Source organism: Eubalaena glacialis, chromosome 1, assembly GCF_028564815.1.
Source record: "Eubalaena glacialis isolate mEubGla1 chromosome 1, mEubGla1.1.hap2.+ XY, whole genome shotgun sequence".
Lineage (NCBI taxonomy): Eukaryota > Metazoa > Chordata > Mammalia > Artiodactyla > Balaenidae > Eubalaena > Eubalaena glacialis.
This window is the reverse complement of record NC_083716.1, coordinates 11611294-11635324: the sequence shown is the minus strand read 5'-3', so window position 1 is coordinate 11635324 and position 24031 is coordinate 11611294. Positions and strand designations below refer to the sequence as shown.

The 24031-nt window shown below is 38.4% G+C and overlaps 1 protein-coding gene across 7 annotated transcripts in view; it reads left to right on the top strand.

Moving 5' to 3' along the window:
* Window positions 1-24031, top strand: part of INPP5F (inositol polyphosphate-5-phosphatase F) — a 93381-nt gene that overhangs the window by 54187 nt on the left and 15163 nt on the right. For 3 of the 7 annotated variants that reach the window (XM_061192704.1, XM_061192705.1, XM_061192711.1), the window contains 10 exons: window positions 5132-5260; window positions 5485-5652; window positions 5770-5826; window positions 7846-8044; window positions 8588-8767; window positions 9668-9735; window positions 14793-14917; window positions 15696-15773; window positions 16672-16792; window positions 18381-18509. In XM_061192704.1, the coding sequence (XP_061048687.1) occupies window positions 5132-5260; window positions 5485-5652; window positions 5770-5826; window positions 7846-8044; window positions 8588-8767; window positions 9668-9735; window positions 14793-14917; window positions 15696-15773; window positions 16672-16792; window positions 18381-18509 (1254 nt within the window). Of the gene's footprint in view, window positions 1-5131; window positions 5261-5484; window positions 5653-5769; window positions 5827-7845; window positions 8045-8587; window positions 8768-9667; window positions 9736-14792; window positions 14918-15695; window positions 15774-16671; window positions 16793-18380; window positions 18510-24031 lie in introns of those variants that run through there. The other 4 variants (XM_061192698.1, XM_061192714.1, XM_061192702.1 and 1 more) reach the window with 4 other exon arrangements.

Here is a 24031-nt window from a genome sequence, read left to right as displayed (position 1 = left end):
TTAAAAAACTTTCAGGTTTCAGAGTTTTTTGGATTTTGGAGTTAAGGGATATTGGGCCTATATCAACTCTGTTCCAAGCCCAGGAAGAGGATAGATTTTTAAAAAAGAGAGAAAAGAAAAGAAAAACAAGACATTGCCAGGCCTAGAGGGAAACTGCATCTTATCTTCATGGACCATAAATGGAATAGTGGATCAGACAGAGGCCTTCTAGTTTCTGCATCCATAAGCAGGCAGTGGTGGATGGAGATTTGGTCCCTACACATTAAAGGGAACTAAAAGGGCTATATTGGAGATGGGGGTCTGGAGCCATGTTCAGTACTTTAAGCCTGGTGCTGGAGTGGGACCCCCCCCCCGCCCCCCGCCCCAGTTCATGAAAGGAGGCTATTAGGTTATCTGTTCTAAGTAGGATAATTGTGCCGAAAAGAATTCTCTTGCCTCTTAAGCCAGTAGCACCTCCGTTGAGAAACACTGGTCTTGGCAAAAGATAAGGATCTGAATTAACACAATGACAATCAGCATGAAGTAGTTGGGGTTGATAGGAGAGACTTTAGCAGGTAGAATAATGGAAGATGACTCCAAGGTTTCTTGCTTAACTAATCCAGTGGGTGATGTCGTCATTGCCTCAGTGGGTGATGTAGTCATTGCCTGAGATACGGCATACCAGAGAAGGAAGAAGATTTGCCAAACAGACGTTGGTCAGGTTTGGAGATGCTGAATTTGAGAGACCAGTGTCTCATTAGCGGGGAGATGTATTTTGGGGTCACGAGCTCAGAGCAAAAGAGTAGAGTTAGAAACGTAGAGTTAAACATAATGGTAGTTAAAAATGAGGAAAGAGGATGAAATTTTCTTGGCAGAGCATGAAGAATGGGAAGAGAACTAAGGGTGGAACATTGGGAGCCACCATTATCTTTAGAGATAGAGATGCCAACAAAGAAGACAGAGAAGGAACAGTTGGAGGTGGGGGAAGAGCCCAGAGAGACGGGTGTCATAGGGGCCAGGTGACGAGATGGCAGAGAGTGATCATTAATGCCGCATTCTTAGACAGGCATAAGGTTTGTCCTTTTCAGAGCGAGGGGGTCCTTGTTTCACTCTGCCTGAGCGGTTTCACTGGCCCTCACTCTTTGACCTACCCCAGTCAGACTGTAGTCCTCGCAGTTCCGGTGACTGTGACACTGTGCCCTGCTCACTCACGGAGATTTCAGAGTTGAGGGATGGATTTTAAAAGATTCTGGTAAACTTGAACAATGTTAAAAGGTGGTAAGAAAGGGGCTATTAGAGAGAGAGGTTGGAATAGAGGAGAGAGGGGGCGAATGACGGGGCAAGGTCCTGAGCCTAGAGGAGACACAGCGGGAAACTAGCCTTGCAGAGAAAAACAACTCCCGTCCTTCTGAGAGTGAGGAGAGCGGGTGCAGACTCGGTGTGCTGCTGCAAGATTACTTTAGAATAGCTAGATATTCCGAATCATCTTTGATATATTCCTGGGGGAAAGTCTTGCTGGCTTGAATGCTCTTAAGGAATAACTGTGTCTGACAGAGGCATAATATCCTGTTTGAATATTAAAATTGCAACAATCTATAACTAGGTTTAAGGCATGTTTTCAGATTTTTTAAAGAAGGTGTTATTAATATGACTAGATGATTACTAACACTGCATAAAAATCACTAGCCAGCAATTGCTCAGTGCCGCAAGCAGCAGCAACAGCAGCAACAGCAGCAGGGGACTAACAGGAGAGCTCCTTTGCTGCCCCAATAATTCTGTACTAACCAAGGCTGGAGGGGTATGAGGTGTATTCATGGAAGAAAGGAAGTGATGGTTTTCTAGGACTACTTTTATGCCCCATGTGTGAATCTGGAGGTTACCACTTACATTTGTAGCATCAGAGCCCATCCATTCATTTAACAAAGGTTTTTTGAGACCTCCTGTACCAGGTACTGCTAAGGCCCTGGAGATATATCAGTCAGTAAAACAAAGATCTCTGCTATTATGGAACTTACATTATGGTGGGGGTGGGGCAGACAGTAAACATCAACATAATTATGTCATATGTTGGAAAGTAGTGAACACTATGGGAAATAAAACTTGAGTGCAGTAAGGGTGGTGGGTGGAGTACCCAGGAGTGGAGATTATGGTAAGATATCTGGGGAGAGGATGTCTGGGCCGAGAGAATAGCCAGAACACAGGCCCTGAGGTGGAAGTAGTCCTGGCTTGTTGAGGAACAGCAAGGAGGCTGATATGGGTGGAGTGGAGTAAGCAAGGGGAGGAGAGCCACAGGAGATGAAGGCAGAGGAGAGAAGATGAGGGTCTAGTTTTGAACATGTTGAGTGTGAGGTACCTGATGGAAATCCAAGTGGAAACATTGGGATTTGTGATTCTAGAATTTTGGGAAAGAGCGGGCCTGGAAATGTACCGCTGGGAGGGAAGGGTTGGCATGTAGATGGTATTTAAAGCCATGAGACTGGATGAAATCGCTGAGGGAGTGAATGCAGATAGAGAAGGGGGTCAAGGACTGAACCTTGAGGTGCCAAGACATTAAGAAGTCAAATGGTCAGGAAGGAACCAGTAAAAGAGGAAAAGAGCGACCACTGGAAGCCAAGTAAGACAGTGTATCAGAGAAGATGAGGGAGAGAGGAACTGTGTCAAATGCTACTGAGCGGTTAAGATAAGGATCAGGAATCCACCACTGCGTTTAGCCAAGTAGAGACCACTGGTCACACTGAAGATAAGGTTTAGGTGGAGTGGTGGGGCCCAAAGCCAAGTTGGAGTGGGCTGGGGAGAGAATGGGAGGAGAGGGATTGGAGGCAGTGACGAGTACAAACAAGTAGGACCCTAGCTGGCACAGGAGGAGTGTTAGAGGAGAGAAATATCAGTGTGTTTCAGGCAGAAAGAGGGGAGAGGAGAGAATTGCTGGAGCAACGTCCATATGCTTGATTCTCTCTCCTTCCCCATTATCTCAAGATCTGGTTAGTTTTGCTTACTTGAAGGGAAATTAAGTTGGTTTTGGCAGGATGACTGTAGATTTTTTTTACTTCACCTTTGGTTCCCTTGTCTTCACTGGTAGGCCAGGAGGAGTGTAAAGTTGTAATCACGTTGTGAAACCCATGTGAATAGAGTGTTTGGTAGCCATAGCTTTGAAAAGACATAAAACCCATAAGATTGCAGTACATCTGAATTCTTCGTTCAGTTATCAGTCTCCACTTCCAATTTGATAAAACAGGAACAGCCCCCTTCCTTTTTTTTTAAAATTAATTAACTTACTTGTTTATTTTTGGCTGCATTGGGTCTTCATTGCAGTGCACGGGCTTCTCATTGCGGTGGCTTCTCTTGTTGCAGAGCATGGGCTCTAGGTGTATGGGCTTCAGTAGTTGTGGCATGCAGGCTCAGTAGTTGTGGTACAGTTGCTCCGCAGCACGTGGGATCCTCCGGGACCAGGGCTCGAACCCGTGTCCCCTGCATTGGCAGGAGGATTCCCAACCACTGTGCCACCAGGGAAGTCCAGCCCCCTAACTTTTTTTTTTTTTTTTAATATTTTATTTATTTATTTATTTATTTTATGGCTGTGGTGGGTCTTCGTTTCTGTGCGAGGGCTTTCTCTAGTTGCGGCAAGTGGGGGCCACTCTTAATCGTGGTGCGCGCGCCTCTCATTATCGCGGCCTGTCTTGTTGCGGAGCACAGGCTCCAGACGCGCAGGCTCAGTAATTGTGGCTCACGGGCCTAGTTGCTCCGCGGCATGTGGGATCCTCCCAGACCAGGGCTCGAACCCGTGTCCCCTGCATTGGCAGGCAGATTCTCAACCACTGTGCCACCAGGGAAGCCCCAGCCCCCTAACTTTTAAAAAAAAATTTATAATCAAAACTCAAACCAGGGGACTTCCCTGGTGGTCCAGTGGTTAAGAATCCGTCTTGCAATGCAGAGGATGCCAGTTTGATCCCTGGTCGGGGAACTAAGATCCCACATGCCGCGGGGCAACTGAGCCCGGGCGCCACAACTAGAGAGCCCTCACGCCACAACTACCGAACCCACTTGCTCTGCAGTCCACACGCCTGCCACAAGTAATGAGCCTGTGCTCTCTGGAGCCCGAGCACCGTAATAAAAAAGATACTGTGTGCCGCAACTAAGACCCCGATGCAGCCAAAAAATAAATAAATAAATAAATATTTTTAAAAACCCCACAATCTTGAACTAGTTTTTTCTCCTCGTTAAGTTTTTTATCCTGTTTATAATCGAGTAATAGTTATTTTGTAAGTAAGACGCTACTAATGATAACCATTTAGTAACTGTTAGCTCTTAACAGGAGTCTACCACTTAGCATAGCAATAAAACCAGTGTATTGAAAAAATGGAATTAGTCTGCATATGGTTAATAGAATCCTTGTGTCCCTTTCAGAATATTTGCTTTGTGTGTTGAGCCACATGAAATTATATGTAAAACGCTTGCCTTTAACCAGGTAGTCCTCTGTAGAACCTCTGTGCCCTTCTCTTGTCTTAACACCTTCCCATCCTCTTCATCACCTTTGTTGGTTGGACTGCACATTTCCTGCAGCCCCTACTTTCTGCTTCAAACTTAATCTCTGGCCCCAAAGAGTGTGTTTTTATGCTGATTTCATTAGTGTGTGTGAGGATAGGAGGAGAGAGAGTGGTTGAAATGTCCAGCTTTTAAGATTCCCAATAGAGCAGACTCTTGGCAACTTCTCCCCCAAAACACTCAATTAAGTAGCATGAATATTTAGCACATATTGCTCTAAAGAAATGTGACTAGAGCATAGCATATGTGTATTTTGCACTATTTTTAATCTTTGATGCCAATTTTTAAAGCGTTAATGAATCCCAACCAGAGCATTTTATTCTTCAGTTATATTAGGTAAGAACTTACTATGATCCTAACCTGAATTTTCTACCCCTAAATCCTAAGTATATCCTGCCCTGTATTCTTTGCTTATCCTCTATTGTAGCTTTCTAATTCTTGAAACCACAGCTGTGTTTTCTAGTATCAGCTGTCTACTGGGTCATTTTACCTGCTCTTGAGGTTTTAACCACAATGCTTGAGGAGTAGTGACACTTCTGCACTCACACTTGAACATTAAGCAAGCAGATATTAGTAATAATGAATTCTCTTTCTCCTCCTAATTATTTAGCTCTGTAAGAAGCATCATTTTGGAATTAACAAACCAGAGAAGATTATACCATCTCCTGATGACTCAAAGTTTCTACTGAAGACCTTTACGCATATTAAATCCAATGTGTCTGCTCCTAATAAAAAGAAAGTAAGAGTTTAATTGATATGGGCTTGGAATTCATCTTTGATTAGTTTTAAATTGAGGGGTGACTTTCCTGCTAATAAACTTACTTTCAAACTACTTGTCATATTAAAGCACCATCTCTGCATATCCTTGGGATTATTTTTTACTTTTCTCCTAGGGAATTGTGTGGTATCCACACAATGCTTTACATTTAATTCCTGCAGTAATAGTAGATTAATTTCTTACAGGTTAAGGAAAGTAAAGAAAAGGAGAAGTTGGAGAGAAGATTACTTGAGGAGTTGCTGAAGATGTTCATGGACTCAGAATCCTTTTACTATAGCTTGACCTATGACCTGACCAATTCAGTGCAGAGGCAGAGTGCTGGGGAGAGGGAGCCCTGTCCCCTCTGGCAAAAGGTACCTCTCACAGCTCAGAGCAGGGTTTGCCACCAGAACAATTTATGGACCCGTTTGGCTTCTATAGGAGAACTGAAACAACATGTTTCTGAACTGTTTGTTTTCTACCTTTTCCAGGTCGATGACCGATTTTTCTGGAATAAATACATGATACAAGACCTTACTGAGATTGGTGTGAGTAGTTGTTTCTGAAATATTCTAAGGTAGTTTATAGTTGTTAGGCAAATATTTTTAAGTTATACTAAAATAAAAATTTTAAATCTCACGTAATGTTTTCCCCTATAGAATGAGAATCATTTAGCTAGGGAAAACCAGGGCACTATTTGAAGGCAGTTCATAATTCGACTATATAGCCACAGGCTTATCTTTTTAGCAGGTTTCCATAGAACAGTCATAATTTAAGGCTGTGGAACTAATATCCATAGAGTTCCTGTAAAAGATATTTTGTTTGTACCCATTGGAAGTGTTGAAGCCCAGTTTTCCTTTAGTGATACCAGTCATTTAATGTTCCTGTTTCCTCATATGGAAATAGGAGTAGACAAATCTCTAAGAACGTTCCAGTACTACAAGTATTCGAATCAGGGAAGACAGAGGATATGATGAGATTATTGCATGAGGTTCCTTCAGGTTTAATGATTACCTTCTTCCTTTACTCTGTCATGTATATCGGAGAATTATGACTGTCCAAAGACAATTCATTTATTCGGTCAACCAACCAATATTTATGGAAAGCCTGCCATGTGCCAGTTACTGTTTTGGACACAAATTGAGCAAAAAGTTGAATAGGGTCACAGATTATCTTTTTCTTAACCTTTCAGAAAGTTCAAACCTTTTTTCTTTCTGTTTCTCCCTATTGGTGGTGGTTAGTATAAATGATTTTGACCTATTTATCTGGTGATGTCTAAAACTAGGTATCTATCATGGCTCACCTCTCTAAAATGTTCTTGCCTCTCTTTATGATGCTGATCAAACCATGACCACCAAAACTTAATGATAGGGGGAGAAAAATAAGGGTGTCTGTAATGAGTATTTGTCCTGTTTGCTGACATATTGAGCTCTAATGTGTTTTGCAGAGTTTTTGTCAGACACGTAGCATTACCATTTAAAACTGATGACTTACAATAAAGGTGGCATTTGGTAGCATACCTATCTCTGTTCCTGTTGAGAGTTTTGTATTTATTGCTAAAACAAAAATATAAATAATGAGAATGGTGATAAAAGTAATGAATGCAGATAGATCCTTTGCTTCACTATTTTCAACTCTAACCACCTTCCTAAGATCCTATCTGCAGGCTCCATAAAACAAAACTGTGAGATAGGACCTGGAGTATGTGGTTGTGAAAGAAGGGGTGGATTTGAAGTTGATGCTGAGGTTAAGGCTAGATACAGATACGGAGATAGGAGGGAAAGAGGGACTAAGAACAACTTCTCTGGAGCACTTTTCATCCTTTACTGTCCCTGCATACAGTCGGTTGAGAAATCTGAGTATTCTTAGTCTGAAAGACTAAGAGGAAATCTCTAACTTTAATTAATACTCTCCTAATTACATTGGATGACTTTTTAAAATAAGATATTTATGGAAAGGATTCTTTTTTTGGTTCATTGACTACTTGGATTTTAGCTTGGCAGAGCAAGACTTTTTCTAAACTAGAAAGTAGAATAGACCTCTGTGTTTCATAATAAAGTGATCAGAGTTGGTTGTATTTAATTAAAGGCTTAATACAATTGGGAGTTGAAAATCAACCTTTAAGCTTTATTTTCTTCTATACCAGCAGTAGACAGGCACTGTGCCAAACACTTTTTAGATTTTACTCATTTAATCTTCACAACAACCTTATGAGGTTGTCGTTTTTCTTATTTCACAAAGCAGAATGCCGAGGCATGGCAAGGTCAAGTGATTCACCTGAGTGAGGAAGTAAGTGGTGGAGCTTGAATTTGTACCCTGCAGCTATGGTCCCTTTCAGGCAGCTCTTCTTGAATGACCACCATAAACAAAAGGAAAGGCTCTCACCTCCGCCCCCCTCCCTCCCTCCATTCCTTAGTGTTCTCCAAAAAGCAGAAAATATAGTTAAAGGATGGAAGGTTTCTGCTTCTAATAAACTAACAACAAGTATGTGCTAACTACTGCTTGGGTTTAAGAAAGTAGCGGTGCTGTACAGAATAGGGGCAACATGATGTTCATATTATTTTCAGACACCGGATGTGGATTTTTGGATTATCCCCATTATTCAAGGTTTTGTGCAGATTGAAGAACTTGTGGTTAATTATAATGAGTCATCTGACGATGAGAAAAGCAGCCCGGAGACCCCCCCTCAGGAGTCCACCTGTGTAGATGACATTCACCCACGCTTTCTAGTGGCTCTCATTTCACGCCGAAGTAGACACAGAGCAGGTGAGTGGAGGGCTGTAATAGTGTACAAATTAAATCCAGGCGAGAATGGAACATCTGCAGATGTATTGAAATGCTAATGACAATAATGGATTTGGAAACACAGTTGGCTTCAAAGTGCTCAGTGACTCTCAATAGTGTGATATAATTGGGGACCAATTTTTTGGAGAGAAGTGAATGGGAGAGAGTTAACAAAAGGTAAAAGAAAAGGAGGTATATATGTGGAAAAGAGCAGAAAGTCACTTGGGATATGCTTCTAGATACCATTGTTCCTACTGACAGCCTGTATCACAGTAATAAATCCTTCCCGGGTGCTCGCACCTTTGGGAAAAACCTCCTCTTTCAGTTCACAGGAACTATCTCAGCTTCAACTTTTAAAAAGCGATGAATAAAGGCATGATCTGGGGTAAGTTGATACTGTTCTGCCTGGCAGTTGCACATTAGATCCCCAAGGCTGTCCTGAAAGACACAGATTTGGTTAAGAAGCATATCTAGTGAGACTAATTTTTTTTTCAGTGTTGCTGTTTTGTTTTGATTTTCTTTTAGGAATGCGTTATAAACGAAGAGGAGTGGATAAAAATGGAAACGTTGCAAATTATGTGGAGACTGAGCAGTTAATTCATGTGCATAATCATACCTTGTCATTTATTCAAACACGAGGCTCTGTGCCTGTGTTTTGGAGCCAGGTTGGGTATCGATATAATCCAAGACCTCGGCTGGACAGAAGTAAGCCTGTCAGTTATTTGGTTTGCAGACGATGATTTCAGAGGGAGTTTTTTAAAATATTAGATACTTCATAGGTTTGGATTTGTTTTGCCAGATACTTCATTTAAAATAATAACTCATATGGTAAAATTTAATAGTGATATAATAATCACAAAAGTAATAATGGTTGTTGACGATTTAAGTAATTAACAATAAAAAGATTCCAAAATAGAGCAAAACAGAGCTTAATTCACAGATTTTAATTTGTTGTTTCTTTAAAGAATACTTTATTACATGATTAATTTTGGAAAAGTGTAAATATGGCCAATATTTATAGAAGCAGGAAATATCTTAAATAAGACAGCATCTACAAGGAATAGATAGGATGTCTTTACTCACATGTTTTGCTGTGAAAGGTTTGTTGTTGTTTTAAATATTAAGGATTTAATTTCTTCCAGTATTTTAACTTTAGCACTGGAATAGCTCAGTCATGTCAATCTAATTAGATTACTGAAAGAGGCTGATTTTTAAAATTGTTTACAGAATATTTTTCTCTCAAAACAATTTATATTTGTGAGAATTCAGTAAAACTTCAGTTTTTAACATCCTTGTTTTAAAGGGGTTTTTATTAATTTATTATAAACTACATGAAACCTTTTCTGACAAGTTGGCTGGTTATATAAATAATAAACATCATGGTTTCATAGTTGCCACCTTCAGTATTTCAGTTTAGTCTAATTGGGGGGGAAAAAATCAGATCTTCCGCTTAGCATTTCATTTTAAAATATTGGTTTTAGACAATCTCAGTTACATTTGGGCTGTCAATAAATTATGTAAAAGTAAGCGTAAAGGTGGAATAGACGCTAATTTCTGTGTTACACATGGGAAGGAAAAAAAAGATTTTGTATCACTTCTTTGTAGGTGAAAAGGACACTGTCGCCTATTTCTGTGCCCATTTTGAAGAACAACTGAAAATTTACAAAAAACAGGTGGGATTTGATCTGTAGTAATAAGTGTTCCTTCATATTTTTAGAAATGGTTATGCATCTGTTTCTTTAAATTTCATGAAAATAATATACGATTCATAATTAAGCAAAATGGCATTTCTCGTGAAGTTAAAGAACACATAGCTAAGAGTGTTCTTACTATTCTTTAAGAATTATCATTGAGTCAGCTACTTTAGACTGTTTTTAGATGAGATTAATCTACTGTCAATTACTACAATCTGAGAAGTTATCTAGAGTAGGATAGGAGAGGCATCTCTCAGTACCACCTATAGGTCCATCTCTTTGAGATAACAATTTGGTATGTATCCTTCAATATCTTTTTTCTCGGCCCACCTTTCTTATTTATTCATACACTCATATGTAGGTATGTGAACATATAAACCAAAATCAATTGAGAACTGTTAGGTGAAATACAAGTTCAATAAGATGACCAGATTTCATACAGATTAATATAGACTAATCAGTAACTCTCTTATCCATTAGCAATGACCAGTCTGAAGGTGTAATACCATGGGATGCATTTTTCTAACAGCAACAAAAATAGGAAGAAATAACCTGAAATCTACTGAACATACAAAAAAGATAGCATGTATATGGGGGCAAGGGTGTTGGGAGGGGAGGGTTACTGAAGAACGTAAAAGAAGACTTGAATAAACGGAGAGAAAATATCATGTTCCTGGAAGGAAAGACTCAATATTGAATAGATTTCAGTTGTTTATATATAAATTTTGTGCAATCTCAAAGGAAGTCCCAGCAGGGAAATAAAAAGCAAACCCTCATATTGAAAAAAAATATAAAGTTTGTAGTAAGAGATAAAGGCAGGTAACTGGGGAAATGAGAACGCTCACACATTGCTGGGAGGAGCATAAGTTGCTATAGCCATTTTGAATGGTATTATCAATCAAAATAAAATATGCTTATACTGTTAATCCAGTAATTTGTCTTTTGATATCTATCCTACATACCATATACAGAAATCAGTTCCAGATGGATGTGGATCTAAATGTGAAAGGTTAAACAATAAGCCTTTTAAAGGAAAATATAGAACATCTTTTGACCTTGGGTCTTAAACAGGGCTTTAAAAGCACTAACCATAATGAAAAAAAAAATGACTTTACTAAATGTTTAATTTTTATTAAAACTTTATTATTTACTGAAACTTTATTGAATTATCAAATATTTTGAATATTAAAATACTACTATACATTATACATATTATTTATTAAAATTTAATAAGACTTAAGCACCAACCATAATGAAAAAATTGATAAATTTGTCTTCACTAAAATAAAAAAACTTCTGATTATTAAAAGGCACCATTAAGAGAATGGAAAGGCAATTCACAAAGCGGGAGAAGACATATATATGACAAAGGACTTTTATCTAGAGTACATTAAAAACTCCTATAAATCCATAAAAAAGGTGTACAGCCCAAAAGAAAATTGGACAAAAGACTTGAGCAGATTCTTCATGAAAAAGGATGTCCAAAGGCCGATAAACATGAAAAGGTGCTCCACGTCGTTAATCATCAGGGAAATGCAAACTAAAACCACCATTCACAAAACCAGAATGACTAAAATAAAAATGGTGGGAAGTACAAGTTTTGTCAAGGATGTGGAGCAACTGGAACTCTAATACAACACAAAAAAATTTAAATCTCCCTGAGAGAAACATGTGTTCAGTCAAGGAGGCATGTATAAGCCTCCTTTATTGCAGCATAAAAAAACCCTAATTGTTCATCAGGAGGTCAATGGGTAAATAAAGTACAGCATATCTAAAGTGCTGAGTACAAATGCTTAAAAATGATGAGGTACATCTGTGTGTACTAATGTGAAAAGATCTTAAACTCGTATAGTGGAGTGAGAAAAACTGCGTAACAGCATATGGCATGTTACCATTTAAAAAATCCCACAAAACAAAACTGTGTCATATGTAATTCTCTTCCATATAATGTGTGTTCTCACCTACATATGGCATGCACATTTATATAGGAACGCACTTAGGTGGCCTGAAAGGGTACACATCAAACTTGTAGTGGGAGTTACCTTCAGGGAAGGCTGTGGACTTAGGTTGTGGTCAGGAAGGATGTGACCTTTATCCACGTTTGAATTTTTTTACAATGTGAATAAATTTCATGTATTCGCAATATGTGTAATTATAAGTAGCATTGAAGAGAATAAACCATAATTTAAATGTAACACATAATCACTGTAAAAATTGAAGTAATACTGAGGTATGTAAAGGAAGTAGAAGAAATAACCTCCTCGCCACCCTCATTCCTGCTCCCTGTTGACTTTCACAACCTGTTCGTACACATCATACACATCAACTTTATAGGCGTGTGTATTGAGCAGACACTTGTTCCTTTCTAACAGTACCCCGAGAGTGTTCTTTTATCCACCCTCATCCTCTGGGTAATTGCTCTCTGGGAGGTGGGCCTTCGGTCGGTCTGACTCAGTCATGGCGTCACTACTGTTGCTCTTGCCTGTGATTGGTATAGGCGTGGGCCTGTGTATGTTCTTGGCACTTTGGCCAATGAGGTCTGATGTGAAGGGAAGTCTGCTGGTAGGCTCTGGGCAAGATTTCCTGCTCTAATAAAAAGAGATACAGGGCTTCCCTGGTGGCGCAGTGGTTAAGAATCTGCCTGCCAATGTAGGGGACACGGGTTCGAGCCCCGGCCCGGGAAGATCCCACATGCCGCGGAGCAACTAAGCCTCTTCGCCACAACTACTGAGCCTGCGCTCTAGCGCCCTCGAGCCACAACTACTGAGCCCACGAGCCACAACTACTGAAGCCCACGTGCCTAGAGCCCGTGCTCCACAACAAGAGAGGCCACTGCAATGAGAAGCCCGCGCACCACAACGAAGAGTAGCCCCCACTCGCTGCAACTAGAGAAAAGCAACGAAGCAGCAACAAAACCCAGCGCAGCCAGAAACAATAAATAAATAAATAAATTAATTAATTAATTAATTAATTAATTAAAAAAAAAGAGATACAGGAACCCACAGTCAGTCCCTCTGTGGTGGTTGTGTCTGGATTTGATTGGTACTGCTGCAGCTGTGTCAAGGCTAGGTCATTAGCCTGAGTATTGACTAATATGCCGAGGATGGCAGAACAAAAAGATAGAGCTGGTTTTGGTCACCATTGAATGAAGCAGTTCTGGAACCGTGCAACCTCGACTTCTGAGGTTCAGAACAGATTTCTGTTCTGAGATTTGAGTCAGTAATTTGTCATTTGCAGCAAAAAACATCTTGACACATGCATATATACACATTCAAAATTTAAGTCAAAAGAGGGCTATAAGCTATGGGATATACACTATTCTGCAACTATTTCCACTTAATAGCTCATGGCTATTATTTAACCGTTTCTCCATTGGTGGACCTTTAGGATATAGTTTTTGCTATTCTAAAATTCTCCAGAAAACATCCTTTATATATTTTGGAACACTTGTGTGCTTTATAAAGTTCTAGAGGTGAAATGGCTGGATCAAACATTACATTTCTTTTAGGTTGATACCTACCACTCAGTTGCTTCCAAAAAGATCACAGCAGTTTACACTCTCGGCAACAGTGGGAGCCAGTGCCCATTACCCCACATACTCACTAATGCTGTCTGTATTTAGTGTTCAGCTTTTGCCTGTCTATAGGTGAAAACTGGTTTTCTGTTTTAAAATTTACATTTCTTTAAAGTTGTAGTCTCATGTTTATTGGCTATTTGTTTATCTTCTCTTGTGAATATCCTCTGTATCCTTTACCCATTTTTTTCCTTACTGAATTTATAGCACTCTTTATATATTAATGGTTTTTATGTTGCAGGTATATTCCCCTAGGTAGTCCTTTATTTTTTATTTATTTATTTTTAATCAGTCATCAATTTTATACACATCACTTTATACATGACAATCCCAATCGCCCAATTCAGCACACCACCATCCCCACCCCACTTTATTTTTTTTTAACCTTTGCTTATACTGTCATTTAGTACACAGAGGTTTTATATTTTTATGTTGTCACATCTGTCCATCTTTTCTTTACACTCTCTGGTTTTTGTTATGCTTAGAAGGTCATGTGCCATCCTTCAATTAGGGAAAAATCATCCCAACATTTCGTCTAGCTTTTTTATAACTTGAAGAAAAAATATTTAGATCATTAATGCATCTAGAATTTATTTTGTGTATAATGAAGTGTAGAGGGCTAACTTAAGTCCCCCCCATGTAAACAGACAGTTATCCCAATAACATTTGTAGTATACCACTATAGTATAGTCCATACGTAGTCCACATATAGTATAGTCCATATTTCTCTCAGAATGATGTAACCATAGCTTAGATTCCTCAGTGTACATACGTCTGTCTCTAGGCCATCTGTCCTGTTCTGTTGAGTCATTCATTCTTCTGCACTCGTACCACAGTTTTAATCACTATACATTTAAAGTATGTTTTGCTCTCCAACGGGATGAGTCCTTTATTATTATTAGTGTTCATATATTTTCCTGTATTATTCACTCTTCTAGATAAACTTTAGAATTAACTTTCCAAGTCTTTAAAAATATCCTGATTGAATTTTGATTGGGATTGTTGAGTATATAGATTAACCTAGGGAGACTTGACATCTTTACAATATTGAATCTTGCCATCTAGCACCATGGTGTATCTCTCCATTTATTCAGGTTTTCTTTTACATGTTTCAGCAAAGCTTCATAGTGTCCAGTATGCAGGTCTTGTATATTTCTTTAAAAATTATTCTAGAGATTTTAAATACCTACTATTATAATTTGTTTTCATTATATATTCTAAGAGGTTATTGCAAATGTATAATGTGTAAAAAAGCTGTTCATGCCATTGATGTAAATTCTCATAAACCTAAATGTAACAAATGAAAATCTAATTTTATAGGGAAAAAATTGATGCTTGAGTGGATTAATTTCTGAGCCTGGCTATAAATTATTTCTAAAACATAATTCTAAATAAATTCAGTAAAAATCATGAGTCTAATGTCTGATTAAAGTAAATTTTTTCCTTTTCTTTACTCTCACAGGTTATTATTAATTTGGTAGACCAGGCAGGAAGGGAGAAGATAATTGGCGATGCTTACCTGAAACAGGTGTTGCTCTTTAACAACTCACACCTCACTTACGTTTCATTTGACTTCCATGAGCACTGGTAAGATGGCTTCCTGAGATGAGTTTTGATCAGTTCCAATGTTTGTGGTAGACACTGCCACAGGGACCTTAGTTTTTCTTCTCTTTATTGGGAAGAAAATCTTGTTCTCCTCATTGTTAGAAAGGAAAGGACTATCATTTGTTTACTTAGTTCCATTTTCATATGGGTTTTATTTTACCTAAAAATATAAGTTAATTCTTCCTGAAATATTTACAGTCCTTTTGTTCCAAAATGACTTGGAGACTTAGAGTTCCTTTTTTCCTTTTATCCTTCAGTTAAAGAATTTCTGGAACTTTTCCTTTCTGCTTGAGTTTGAGCCTGGCAGGAGTAATAGTGTTCCCTTTACTTAAAACTCATCCTGCTGGCTCATCTTTATACTGTTAGTAATACTGCTCTCCCTTGGGATAACCCCACTAGAGTTTGCTCTAGAAAAACAACAATCATTTTGATGGTAATTTTAACTTGTGTGTATTCTGAAAGCAAGTTTCTTCTGTCATAATCCTGACTCTAATGTGGGTTCATTTACCTAGGTATTGAAAATTTTGGTGGGGAAAGAAGCTTCTGATGGCTGTGATATGTTTCAGTGTATTCTTAAGCATATTTTCTTTCATAATGAAGATTAGTTATAAATATTTATATAATTGCCTATTTAAAGTAGTGTTATTCTCATGTTTATAGTAATAATTTTCTTTCATTTTTCCAAGTAACCTTAGATATCATATCTTAAGCTTAAAAAAATTATTAAAGTTTTTTTTTTTCCTTTTGGCATGTATTTTAGCCGAGGAATGAAGTTTGAGAATGTTCAAACACTAACAGATGCCATTTATGACATTATTCTTGACATGAAGTGGTGTTGGTAGGTATTTCGTAAGAAATCAGTTTGACAGACTCTTGGTCTGTGAAATCATATGTATTTGTCTAGTACCACTAAGTGTTAAAATAATAGCAGGCTGAGAAAGGATTTTTGTTTTTCTTGTTTTGCTTCCCAATTCCTATTCTCCTTTTCAAAAGAGTGTGAGTCATTAGGCATTGTTAGCTTTGAACAGGGAAAAAGGTGTCAGGTGGTCAGCAAAATGGAGTGAAGTGCTCTGTGACTATTCTTTAATTCCTTCTAACGCTCCATGATCTACATTTCTTCTTGGTCCCTAACATGGGAAGGAAGGTTTAGAGGTATTTGGTCCCAGTTTTGAGACATTTAAAAATTATCAGAGAAGGAAGTTGATTCTTCAGGGGAGATGTAGGAAGAAGTTGGCTTAAAGGACAGGAGAGAACATTTGATTAGATTTTAAGGCCACAGGTGGCTAGAGAAGTTAGATGAGTGAGGCATGCTGCATGACTTCTCACTGGGTGATAGAGTGAATTAGTCTGTTCAAGCTAATTTAGATGCATTTCTACTTGAAGTCAAAAAGGAGGAACAGGATGGTGTTTTAAAGTGCCTTCTGGTTTTAAATGTGTAGAAAAGCATAACTAGGGGTTGTGTCAGCTCTGCCTAGTCGTTGTGTGACTCAGGCAAGTCACTCTTCCTGTACCTGTTTTTTTCCCCCAAAATGGAGATAATATCTTCCTTGTCGAGTTATTGTGTAAATTAACAATAACGTCTACAAAGGTCTCAGTAATGCCTGCCACCTAATAATATTCTAAGCAAATTGATAACCAATGTTGCTGTTGTCATTATTATACTGTGAAGAATTGTGGGTTTTGAAAAATTTAAAGTATTTCATATTGTAAAGTAATTCCATACTGTTTTTGAAAAGGGTTGATCAAGCTGGAGTAATATGTAAACAAGAAGGGATTTTTCGAGTTAATTGCATGGACTGCCTGGATCGCACCAATGTGGTCCAAGCTGCCATTGCACGAGTGGTCATGGAACAGCAGGTAATTTGGAGTCCACTGGATTGTAAATGTTCATTTTTAATTTTTTTTCACATGTAAACCAGTAACTAGAATCTTTGTTCCATAGAACATTTACAGCATGCAAACATCCTTGTTGCTTTAAAACCTGGAAAGTACGGCCTTTCCTAGAAATCAGTTGAATCAAGTGGCGTTTTCTTAAGTACTCATTTCAAAAATGTGAGGCCCAGCATTTAAAATTGTACTGGGTGGCACTGTGTAGTCGTCTACCTTTTTCTCTCAGCTCCAAACACTCGCTTCTGTATTTGGGGCATGGGGTCTGCACACCACCTTTCTGCTTAACTAGCTGGTCCCATGTCAGGCTCTGCCAATAGAGGGCATTAAAGGAAAACCAGGAGGCTGGAGGAGGACAAGGGGACAAGTTTCTTCACCTGTGTTATATTCCCATCATCAGCACCCTCTCTGTGGCTTTGGTTCCTCTGGCACCACAGAACCAGCCTCTTCCCTTTGTGCCCCAACCCTGCTGTTTCCTGGAGTCATTATATCTCTTACCTCAGTGTCCCCTTTTAGATCTTTCAGCCCTGTAACACCTGGGTAATGAATTCCCAAGGTTGACATTCCTAGCATGTTCTTTTCTCCTGATAGAACCTTGTGACTATCCTTTGGGGATGCCTTCTACTGTCGCATTGAAGCAGCCAGGCTATGGAGATCAAGCCCTGGCCCTAGCACATACAAGGTGTTGACCCCATGCAAAGAACTCAACCTCTCCAAACTTCTATCTCCTCATCTATAGATGGGGGTAATAAGAGTATTGATTGCATAGGGTGGTTATGAGGAGTAAATGAGATAATTTATTTTAAAAAGCTCGGACTTCCCTGGTGGCGCAGTGGTTAAGAATCTGCCTGCCAATGCAGGGGACACGGGTTCGAGCCCTGGTCCGGGAAGATCCCACATGCCGTGGAGCAACTAAGCCCATGCGCCACAACTACTGAGCCTGTGCTCTGGGGCCCACAAGCCACAACTACTGAGCCCACGTGCCACAAGTACTGAAACCCGCATGCCTAGAGCCCATGCTCTGCGATAAGAGAAGCCACTGCAATGAGAAGCCCGCGCACCGCAATGAAGAGTAGCCCCTGCTCACCACAAATAGAGAAAGCCCACGCGTAGCAACGAAGACCTAATGCAGCCAAAAATAAAATAAATTTATTAAAAAAAAAAAAAAAGCTCTTAGAATGTGGCACCAGACTTAACATTTATTGGGCACTTACTGCTCTGCTACTATTAATGTTATTGTTGTTTCTATATGATTTTTTGATGGTTAGTTTCACTTCATAGCCAAATTTAAAAGAAAGACAAAATATAATAGTATAAGTCTACATGTTAAAAATTACAGCAAAACAGTATAAATTTTTTATTCTATTTATTCAGATGTAGCAATTCATAAAGCTATCTTTCAAGTGGTGCTTAATTTTGAAAAAGTCTGAAAACATCATTTTTTTAAATTTAAGGGTCCTAAATTGTATATGCATATGCTTCCTTTCTCTGCAGTATACATTTTATGCTATAGCGTCCTGGCTTATATGCAGTTAATCTACCAATGTATTAATTTTAGCTGAAAAAATTAGGTGTGATGCCCCCCGAGCAGCCACTACCGGTGAAATGCAATCGAATTTATCAGATAATGTGGGCCAACAACGGTGACTCCATTAGCAGACAGTATGCTGGGACAGCTGCCCTGAAGGTAAGTACCTGCAGCCAGCATCTGTGGGTATTATGTGGGACACAGGGTATAGTTTAAAACCAACTTGGTTTTTGAGAGAAAAGTACATGGGTTTCAGGTGGTAGGTGTATGTAGTTGACTCCTTTCTGGAATGTTTGGGTAAGGCAGGGGTCACACGTTCAAATTCTGCAGATGCCAGGTAATGTGACCCATTAGATTAAAGGGAGAGATGGGCTGTGGGGACCTGAGGAAGAGCATATGTTGTCTTAGGAAGGTGCTGTTCTGCTACTTCCTAATGGGGATGGAGGCCCAGTGTTGCTAGACCTCCCAGTTTTCAAGGGAGTTTGGAAAGTTGGAATTTTATGTATAATGGTTAAAACTTTATACAGACAAAATAAAACATGTCTATGTTGGTGGGATTTGGGTCCCTGGTATAATTTGCCTCCTCTGAACTTGAATCCCAACCCTGCCTCTTACTAGCTCTGTGACTATGGGCAAGTCACTTAACTTCTCTGTGTCTGTCTCTTCATTTGTAAAACAGGAATAATACTAGGCCCACTTCAAAAAATTGGCATGGGATTATATGAGTTAATAACATGTTAGAGCTTAGACCATTCCCTGACACATAGTAAATGTTGAAGAAAAGTTTTATTATCTTTTTGTGATTGTTATACATAAAGTCTTTTGAGGATCCTACCAAGCTGATCTTCACAGAATTTAATGTAAATGTAAACTATAGTCACTGGTCACTAAATACTCCCTCTGTGGGCAATAGGAGGTGGTTGAATTAGCTTAAATTAGGTTTATGTTAATTTTCCTTCAAGGTAATAGTTCACCCCAGGATATTTGTTATAACAAATTGTACCATCGAGAGCTCAACAAGCATCAGATTATCCCTCTTTTAGTTGGGTGATGAATGTCAAAAAGCTTTTTGTTAATTAAGGAAACTGAACTTTAGAAATCCTTGTGCAAGTTATTGTTTAAAGAGAAGTACTACTTATGCACTCAATGTCAGAGCACCTAAATATATAATGCAAATACTAATAAAACTAAAATGAGAAATAAACAGCATTACAATAATAGTAGGGGACTTTAATAGCCCACTCTCAACAATGGATGGATTATCCAGGCAGAAAATCAATAAAGAAACAACGAATTTGAACAACACTATAGACCCTGTGGAGCTAACAGACATACAGAACATTCCATCCACCAACAGTAGAATACACATTTTTCAGAAGCACAAACGAAACATTCTCCAGGATAGATTATATGTTAGGCCACAAAACAAGTCTCAGCAACTTCAAGAAGATAGAAATTATATCAGGTATCTTTTCTGAGCACAGTGGTATGAAACTAGGAATCAGTTAACAGGACGAAAATTGGAAAAGTCACAAATATGTGGCAATTAACATACTCCTGAACAACAGATGGATCAAAGAAGAAATCAAAAGGGAAATCAAAAAATATCTTGAAACAAATTAAACTGGAAACACAGCATACCAAAATTTATGGGATGCAGCAAAAGCAGTTCTAAAAGGAAAATTTATAGCTATAAATGCCTATATTAAGAAAAAAGGAAGATCTCAACCTAACAATTAAACCTCAAGGAACTAGAAAAAGAAGAAGAAACTAAGCCTAAAGTTGGCAAGAGGAAGGAAGTAATAAAGATTAGAACAGAAATAAGTGAAATAGAAAATAGAAAAACAATAGAAGAGATCAACAAAGTTAAAAGTTGGCTGTTTTGAAGAGATAAACAAAATTGACAAACTCTTAGCTAGGCTAACCAAGGAAAAAAGAGAGAGAACTCAAAATTATAAATGAAAGAGATATTACAACTGATACCACAGAAATACATAGGATTATGAGACTACTATGAACAGGCGTATACCAACAAATTGAACAATTTAGAGGAAATGGATAAATTCCTAGAAACATACAACCTACCAGACTGAATCATGAAGAAACAGAAAATCTGAATAGACCAATGAGTAAGGAGATCGAATCAGTAATCAAAAAGCTCACAACTAAGAAAAGCCCAGGACTAGGTGGTTTCACTGGTGAATTCTACAAACATTTAAAGAAGAATTAATACCAGTCCTTTTCAAACTCTTTTCAAAAAATAGCAGAGGGAACACTTCCAAACTATTTCTATGAGGCCCTGATACATAAGCTAGATAAAGACACAACAAGAAAACTCTGAGTCCATGTCCCTGATTATTATAGATACAAAAATTCTCAACAAAATACCAACAAACCGGGGCTTCCCTGGTGGCGCAGTGGTTGAGAATCTGCCTGCCAATGCAGGGGACACGGGTTCGAGTCCTGGTCTGGGAAGATCCCACATGCCGTGGAGCAACTAGGCCCGTGAGCCACAATTACTGAGCCTGCGCGTCTGGAGCCTGTGCTCCGCAACAAGAGAGACCGTGATAATGAGAGGCCCGCGCACCGTGATGAAGAGTGGCCCCCGCTTGCCGCAACTAGAGAAAGCCCTCGCACAGAAACGAAGACCCAACACAGCCATAAATTAATTAATTAAAAAAAAAAAAACCAACAACCAAATTCAGCAGCTCATTAAAGGGATCATATTCCATGAGGAAGAGGGACTTATCCCTGGTTCAGAATTTGAAAATCAATAAATGTGTTACACCACATCAACAGAATGAAAGATTAAAATCATATGATCATCTCAATAGATGCAAAAAACATTCGACAAAATTCAAAATCCTTTCACCCAGTGGTGAAAACTGAAAGCTTTCCTCTCAGATCAGGAACAAGACAAAGGTGCTCACTTTCACCACTCCTATTCATCAAAGTGCTGGAAGTCCTAGCCAGAGCAATCAGGCAAGAGAAAGAAATAAAAAGCATCCAAATTGGAAGGGAAGAAGTAACATTGTCTTGATTTGCAGGTGGTGTGTTCTTATGCAGTTGACCTTTGAACAACATGGGTTTGAATTACAGAGGTCCACTTTATATGTGGATATTTTTCAACTGTAAATACTGCAATACTACACAGTCTGTGGTTGGTTGAATCCCTGGATGTGGAGGAAATGTGGATACAGAAAGCCGACTATAAGTTATACAAAGATTAACCTCCACATTGTTAAAGGGTCAACCTTATATAGAAAATCCTAAAGACTCCACCAGAAAACTATTAGAACTAATAAATGAATTCAGTAAAGTTGCAGGATACAAAATCAACCTACCAAAATCTGTCGTATCTATACACTAATTGAGATTATCTAAAAAAGAAATAAAACAATCCCATTTACAGTAGCATCAAAAACAATAAAATAGTAAGGAATAAATTTAACCAAGAAGGTGAAAGATCTGTACACTAAAAACTGTAAGACCTTGATGAAAGAAATTGGAGAAGGCACAAATAAACGGAAGATAGCCCAGGTTCATGGCTTGGAAAAATTAACATTAAAATATTACCCCCAAAAAAAAAAAAGAAAAAAAAATATATTACCCAAAGCCATCTCCAGATTCAGTATAATCTCTATCAAAATTCCATTGGCATTTTCCACAAAAATAGAAAAAAAATCCTAAAATTCATGTGGAACCATAAGAGACCCCTAATAGCCAAAGCAATCCTGAGAAAGAACAAAACTGGAGATATCCCACTTCCTGATTTCAAACTATATTACAAAGCTGTAGTAATCAAAACATAGTACTGGCATAAAAACAGGCACATAGACTAATGGAATAGAACCGAGAGCCCAGAAATAAACTCACACAATCAGTCAACTAATAATTTGACAAGGGAGCCAAGCATATTCATCGGGGAAATGATAGTCTCTTCACTAATGCTGTTGGGAAACTGGATATTCACATGCAAAATAATTAAACTGGACCCCTATCTTACACCATTCACAGAAATTAACTCAAAATGGATTAAAGACTGTAAAACCTGAAACTTTAGTTTACTCCTACAAGAAAACATAGGGAAAGTTCCATGACATTGATCTTAGCAATGATTTTTTGGACGTGACACCAAAAGCACAAGAAGAAAAGTAAAAATAAACAAGTGGGACTACATCAAAAAAAAAGCTTTTGCATAGTAAAATAAATAATCAACAAAATGAAAAGACAACCCATGGAATGGGAGAAAATATTTGCAAACCATATGTCTGAGAAAGGGTTAATATCCAAAATATGTAACGAAGTAATGCAACTCAACAGCAAAAAACAAATAATCTGATTTTACAACAGGCAAAGGACCTGAACAGCCATTTTTCCAAAGAAGATATACAAATGGCCAACAGGTACATAAAAACGTGCTCAACATCAGTAATCATCAGGGAAATGCAAATCAAAACCACAGTGAGCTGTCACCTCCCACCTGTTGGAATGGGTGTTATCTAAAAGACAAGAGATAACAAGTGTTGGGAGAAAAGGTAACCCTTGTACATTGTTGGTGCGAATGTAAATTGGCATAGCCACTGTGGAAAATGGTAAGGAAGTTCCTCAAAAAATTAAAAATGGAGTTACCATATGATCCAGCAATCTTATTTTATGAGTATATATCCAAAGAAAATGAAATCAGTATGTCACAGAAATACCTGTACTCCTGTGTTCATTGTAGCACTATTCATAATAGTCAAGACCTGGAAACAACGGATGAATGGCTAAAGAAAATGTGTGTGTGTGTGTGTGTATACAAAATGTGTGTGTATATATATAATGGAATATTCAGCCATAAAAAAGAAGAAAATCCTGATATTTGCAGCAACATGGATGAACCTTGAGGACATTACGTTAAGTGAAATAAGGCAAACAGAGAAAGACAAATACTGCATGATCTCACTTATACGTGGAATTTTAAAAAGTCAAACTCATAGAAACATTGAGTAGACTGGTGGTTACCAGAGGATGGGGAAAATGGGGAGATATTGGTCAAAGAGTACAAACTTTCAGTTATAAGTTCTGGGGATCTAACGTACAGCATGGTGACTATAGTTAACAGTACTATATATATACACACACATACATCAAATCATCACATTGTACACCTTAAACTTATACAATGCTACTTGTCAATTATACAAAGCTGGAAAAAAAAGAGGAACACTTTTTTTCCTTTGATATTAAAATTCTTTGGATGCAGCATTCATGTCTCTCTCTTCTATAATAGATTCATGTTGCTAAATTAATATTTCCTGCGAATGACCTAATTGGCAACGTGTTCTTCCTAAATTGTCAATTTTAGGACCAGGCTTGTTTCCAAAATTGCCTTGGATAGAAATAGTGGGGTTGGGATGGGGGAGAAAGAGACTATGCTTTCCTTGCCTTAAGTTTAAGTCACTACCTCTCTAGGGACTTGCTCTGACACCTTTGTTGTGAAAACCAAGAGAAACAAAACAATTAAATCTTCATTGGATCATTCTACAGGGATTGTAATGTGCAGCAAGGTATGGAAACCTCTGCTCTCTCTATATATACACACAAAACCACATACACAGGTTAAATTCCATTATAATAAGCTCTAGGGAACTGTCTGCATTTTCCCACATCAGAAATTTGTGTGTTTTGAATATCAT